The sequence below is a fragment of the Apaloderma vittatum genome, unplaced genomic scaffold (genome assembly GCF_000703405.1).
Source record: "Apaloderma vittatum isolate BGI_N311 unplaced genomic scaffold, ASM70340v1 scaffold8375, whole genome shotgun sequence".
NCBI lineage: Eukaryota > Metazoa > Chordata > Aves > Trogoniformes > Trogonidae > Apaloderma > Apaloderma vittatum.
This window is the reverse complement of record NW_009718708.1, coordinates 5967-12349: the sequence shown is the minus strand read 5'-3', so window position 1 is coordinate 12349 and position 6383 is coordinate 5967. Positions and strand designations below refer to the sequence as shown.

The window sequence follows — 6383 nt, the reverse complement described above, 5'->3', positions numbered from 1 at the left end:
TGTTGAGGAGAAACCTAAAAAGAGGAGGACTTGTGAGAATGTCACTCAGGCCCCAGAGGCTGAGCATGCAACAGAAGATGAAAGTGAGCAACTCGAATACAGTCAGACTGAATCAGAGCATGAACAAGAAGAGTATGAAGAGAAACAATCCAAAGTTGCAGTGAAACCAAAGGTGCCTCCCAAAAGTGCACCAGCACCTCTGAACTTTGCAGAGCTCTTAAGGCTTGCTGAAAAAAAACAGTATGAGCCAGTGGAAATAAAAGTAGTAAAGAAGGTAGAAGAAAGACCCCGAACAGCAGAAGAGTTGAGAGAGATGGAGTATTTGGGACGCAAAAACAAAAAACTAGAAATGCATAAGAAAAGTGAGAAGGAGATTAAGAATGCAGGGATATCCAGTTCTTCAAAAAAAATTACTTCTCAGAAAGAATCTGTAAATGCAAAACTTAACAAAAGCTCAGTAGATAAACATTCCACACCAAAAGGCAGCCTATCATCTTCTATGAGCAGTGCTGATAAGAAATCCAAAGCACCAGCATTGACTGAAAAACACTCACGGTCATCATCTTCCTCCAGATTTAATCAAATGGAAAAAACCTCACAAAATGGCTCCTTAAAAAGCCCCGCTGGCAGCAGTCACAGTAAATTACCTGTCAATGGTATTGGAAAGTCTGGCTCAAGCTCTCATGTGCCAGCCTCAAAACCAGCATCCAACGGGGCTCCCAGGCTCCCATCCGCTAAGGAATCCAGCCTGAAGAGGCCTGCCCATACCAAATCGGGAAACGTGGCAGCCCCGCAGCACGGAGTCAGCTCCAACGCGAAACGATCGGGCAGCAGCTTAGGAAAAGGAGGACCTGGACATCCAGGTGGGGGTTCGAGTGCAGGACCTGGGCGATCAGGCAGCAGTTCCGGCGTGGGACCTGGAAGGCCGACAAGTGGTTTAAGCCCAGGACCTGGGCGACTGGGCAGCAGCTCAGCCACAGGACCTGGAAGGCCAGGGAGCAGCTCGAGCTCAGGACCTGGGCGACTGGGTGGCAGCTCGGGCGTGGGGCCTGGAAGGCCGGCTGGCAGCTCAAGCACAGGACCTGGGCGACCAGGCAGCAGCTCAAGCGTGGGGCTTGGGCGACCAGGCAGCAGCCTGGGCACTGGACCAGGAAGGCCGGGCGTCAGCACCAACACAGGACCTGGGCAACCGGGCAGCAGCACGGCTACAGGGCCAGGAAGGCCGGGACCTGGCCCAAGCCGTGGACCCGGGCGACCAGGCAGCAGCTCAGGAACAGGACCAGGCAGGCCAGGGATCGGGCCGGGCACAGGAGCCAAGCGACCAGGCAGCGCTTTGGGAACAGGACTGGGAAGGCCGGGCATCAGCCCGAGCGCAGGGCCTGGGCGACCAGGCAGCGGGTTGGGCACAACGGTAAAACCCAAGTGTACTGTTGTATCAGAAACTATTTCTTCTAAAAACCTCGTCACGAGACCGAGCAATGGACAGATAAACGGGATGAGATCTCTTCAAGGGCATAGACCTGTGTTTCATCCACAAGGTATAAAGTTCTAGAACAAATGCTTTTTTCACTTAGTTGCTTAGTTTGTATTTTTTTAAATGTCTGAGTTCAGGTCACTGAAGGTCTTTGACAGAGATGTTCCAGTTAGGAAGACTTGGACAAAATGCCACTATTTACCCTTTTAAGAGTATGTTTAACAGTAGAATGCTGCTTTTTTTTTTTTCCTGCTTTGTAACTCTCATTATTTTTCACCTATGCTCATATTTCTTGAAACACAAGACTGAAGTATGAAGTAATACATGAAAGAAAACTAAGCAGCCTGTGATGGATGTTAGTCTGTAAATGTTGTTAGAAAGAAGAGAATTGAAGGATTAACTTCCTGTATCATCTGTCTTAAATAACAGATGCTTAAAGTGATACATGAAAATTAAACCATACAGCAAATCTGTGACTAAAAGTATTTTGACAAATTCACCTTATCAGTAAGCAAGTGGTTCTAAAAATTTATTTATTAACAGGAGCAATCAGCAGGGACTCTTATTTACTAAAGTACGTAGAAAACCCTGAACAAGAAGATAGATTTCTGTCTGGTAGTTTCCTCAGGATGTAGTTGGTGGTACTGTTATGTAATCTTCTGTAGCACAACTTTGAGGAAGTATTTCCTTTCACTGAGTTTCTGAAATTGCAAGTTTTCTACCCTGAAGCTCAGAGCTGTAAAATGTCTGTGCCCAAGGTACTGCAAGGAGTACTGTTAAATTATATTAAACCTAACTTTTTTTCACTCCACTATCATTTAGGCCTTGGAAGACCACCTATTAGTTACAAGAGACAAATAGATGACGATGATGATGATGAATATGACTCCGAAATGGATGACTTCATTGAAGATGAAGGGGAACCTCAAGAAGAAATATCAAAACATATTAGAGAAATATTTGGCTATGACCGGAAAAGGTAAGAAAAATGTCGATTTTAATATATTCCAGGATAAGCAAGAGAAATTAATATAGCTTAACAAATAAAAATGTTTTGGAAACAGGCGAAGTGCTGGTATCCAAAAACGGTTTTGCACTGCAGAAATTTAACAAACATGAGAGCTGTTTCTTTGCAGAAGGAACTTTGAGTCTTCACACTGTCTGCCATGTTCTTCTGAGGAGCAATAAAACTTGATACATTAGGACATAGTTGCAAAACAACTTGGTTTCTTGAGTGTCTCACCTGTATAATTCATGGCAACTATTTCCTATTACTGGATTCTAAAATGCTTCCTATAGCAGTCTGCAGTGTTTCAGAATTCATCAGAAGCAGGTGCCTGAATATGAACTGTGAAATGCAATAGTGTTAGCTGTTCTATACAAGGATCTAACCTGGTATGACTAGGAACTGCTGGAAAATGAAGGCTTTTATTTGGCTTGTTTAAATACTTCCTCCTTGTCTCACAGTAAGGTAAAAGAAAGCAAGCATTTTAAAGGCTTGTAACTCAGATTTCTTTCAAAACGTGAAAATCTGTGTGTGGCAAGGTAATTGTTTCTTCTAGGAAGGGAAGCAAATTCATATCTCAACTGTACCTTATCATGATTTTGTGCTGAAAACTAATATTTAATTTCCAGATACAAAGATGAAAGTGATTATGCCTTACGCTATATGGAGAGCAGCTGGAGAGAGCAACAGAAGGAAGAAGCTAGGAGGTATGCTGGGGTTTAAACTCAGATAGAAGTGGGAAGTTTGATTATTGCCCAAGTCATGGGGCTAAGTTAGAGCAGGTATTTGCTGCTTTTTATAGCAGGTGTAAATAAGCCTTACAACTTTTTATAAGAAAGCTTAGGTAAAGAACCTCACAACCCCAAACCAGAACTAACTTATGCCCAAACATCTTATTTTTAAAAATACTTTAAATTTCACTTGAAATGATAAACCCTTCAACTTGTCCCAAACGTTATAATATTTGAGAACTGGAAGGAGTTTTGGTTTTTTTTAATCTATGCACGTGTGTGTTAGTGTGTGTATTCCTATGTATGTATAAAAAATACTCTGACAGACTTTTGTAATCAGTGATTTCAAATATGAAGATTATATTTTCATATTATTTAGGCTATTGGTTTTGGCCTCTAGTCCTGCACATTTCTTACAAAACCTGATATTCAAAAACTGATTTTGTTTTTTAATGTCTGGTGGAACAAGCTTTGGGAAAGTTCCAAGAGGTTTTTTTAGGTAGCAGAAAATAGTGGAATTTACCAAGTAAACTAAATTTTATTGTTCCACTGAAATTTTTATATTATTATCCAGAAGGCATCTTTAGTGTTGGAAACTTGCATTTTTTGAAGTTATAGTCAGTGTTCTTATTCCTCCTTGCTTCTGGGGAATAGCTGTGGCTCCTGCAAAGCCATAAGTCTGTTAAATGGAGTTAGAGGGAACAACTAGAATTCTACAGTGATGTTGTTATTGACCAAATTGTCTACTGAAGACCTAGAGTGAGGTTTTGCAGAGTGGAATACCTGGCTAATTTTTAATTACACATACAGCATAAGGGAAGGGGATATAAGAAACCTGAGTAAAATTGAGTTTAATTATTTTCCATGCTTGGCTACTTTTCACTTAATTTGCTTAAAGCGTTGTGACCCTTGAAATGAAGATCTCTTTAACCAAGCAAGCCCACTAAAATTGTAGTTGTTCTAAGCTGAATTGAAAAATGATGCTTCAAGCCAGAGTTTTATTACTTAGATCCTTGATGGTTTTGCTTCCGAACTTGGGATGACTTTGCTATGCTTTTTAGGCATAAAATCCATTTCGGAGCCTGTACTGGAGCAGTTTAGCCTAGAACAGTCAAATCTCCATTATCACATGGCCGAACCTTTTGCACCGAGGCACAGACTGCCCTGCCTCGTGCCACCTCACACTGAGCTGGAGTGTACAAACGCGCTCGGTAGGGCTGCAGATGAGGCAGCAGCTGATCATGAAATATTTACCACACCCATTCCTGGTATCAAACCAGCCCTTGGCTATTGAAGTGGGGATCAGTGATTGCAGATAGTGTTTCAAGTGTCGCTTTCAGCATGCTGGGTTTTAGAAAGCTGAAGTTATGCAGGGAGGTAGCTAGAGCACGCTGTGTTAGCGGAGTCTTTTCATGGGCCTGCTCACCAATCGTGGCTGGCTCTGCTGTGGATGGAGCTGTGTTGTGCTTGTAGCTACTCGAATGCTGCCTCAAGCCAGGGAGCAAAAATCTTGTGCTTCTCTACTGTTTGGCATATCCATTCTCTCCCTTGCCAGTGCAAAAGGTTTAGGTGGCTCTCAGAAGCTGGTCTCAGTTTTGCTTTTACTTGTGTGTAAACGTTACATTGGCAAAAACCGATGGATGCATTTCAGAAGCTTCTTCTTGGGGAAAAAAATATTACCTTTTGTGTCACAATCAGGTTTTTTTTCACAGTCTCAATTTTTATTCTTAACAAAACTTTTAAATAGCTTTTTTTTCTCAATAGATTTGATTCTGATGACAAAGTCTTGGTTTCTTAAAGCTATATTCTTACTATAATTAAAAAAACCCTTATTGTTGAATTGATCTAAAATTTTTGCTCCCATCAGCTGTAATAATTTTAGGACTGTTTTTCTTGGGGGAGGGTTAGAATTCAAATTTTAAGTTTCTTTTAATATCAATGTGTAAAGGATTTCATCTTCTTTGGCAGCTTGAGACTCGGTGTTCAGGAGGACTTGGAAGAACTGAGACGGGAAGAAGAAGAATTAAAACGCAAGAGACAGTCTAAGAAGCTGAGGACACGTTAACTGACTTACGTTGTTGACTTTGTTCATGTTTCTGCTACTCTCTGCCTCCATACATCTCTTATTCTACTTCAGTTTCCATTTGCTTGTTAGAGGGCAAAAGAATATTTAAAGGGATTGAAGTACTGAAAACAAGGCTTTAGTTTGACCTAAATAAGATATTTATTTTTAATACTTGCCAGGGTTGTTTTTTTATGAAGAAATTAATGCACTAATGCATATTAAGTGGAATAAAAATAATAGATATTTCCATTGATAAAACCAGTTCAAAATGCCAGCAGAAATATTGACTAGCTATGCACTGACTTGGAACTGTGTGGGCCCATATACCAGTAAACCAGTTTTGCATTCACTTGAAAGGAATAGTGTTCTTGTTCCCTGATATTTCTTGAGACTTAAAGAAATTGCTTTATATCCTACTCTGTCTCCCAACTTGAGTCTCAAAGTGTTGAAATGTCATCTTCTGTACAGAAGCAGCTTGGATGTAAATTCAGCCATTGCCACAGATGTTCAAAGCAATAATGCTGCACATTTTCTGATGTGAAGACAAGGAAAAATAATTTGAACCTCTTTATTTCTAAACACAACGGTGCGTGTCACTTGCAAACTGTGCAGTTACCAATACAGCCAAAAGATTTTGTTGGCTTTTGCTGTGTCTGGAATTAAAATGCCAACCTGATTTAGTATGATGAATACAGACCCTGAAAACAGGCATTTTTAGTGTTTATATGTAACTTGCGCTTTTGGGCTCAAGCGTATGCTTGGGAATTCTTTTCCTGCCCTGTAAATCTTCACATTTGTTTAACAGCTTCTGCTGCTTTTACAAATCGTGTACGGTGCACGTGTTTTTTCTTGCATTAAATATCTGATGTGTTAAATGATTTTAAAATGTGAAGCAGTCATTTAATTAGGTTTAGTATTTAAAAAGCACATCAGAATTAAGTTTTGTTAGACTCTATCTGCAGCTCTTCAATATTAACAACTTCATGTTAAGTAATTAATACTTGTGATTACTTTCATCAAACCAAAAATCTAAAATGTTACATATAGCAGGAGAGTTCAGTTACTTACCTTAATGCCCATATTTGCACATTATTTCTAACTATGCAC

At 40.4% G+C, this 6383-nt stretch overlaps 1 protein-coding gene across 1 annotated transcript in view; it reads left to right on the top strand.

Annotated features, from left to right (window-relative positions):
- The window catches only part of LOC104274645 (protein SPT2 homolog), a 6968-nt gene extending 1692 nt beyond the window's left edge, over window positions 1-5276 (top strand). Inside the window, 5 exon segments of the mRNA XM_009870339.1 lie at window positions 1-1287; window positions 1354-1538; window positions 2297-2453; window positions 3110-3187; window positions 5180-5276. The exon segment at window positions 1-1287 is cut by the window's left edge and continues 12 nt beyond it. Of these exon segments, the coding sequence (XP_009868641.1) occupies window positions 1-1287; window positions 1354-1538; window positions 2297-2453; window positions 3110-3187; window positions 5180-5276 (1804 nt within the window).
- The last annotated feature ends 1107 nt before the right edge of the window (window positions 5277-6383 follow it).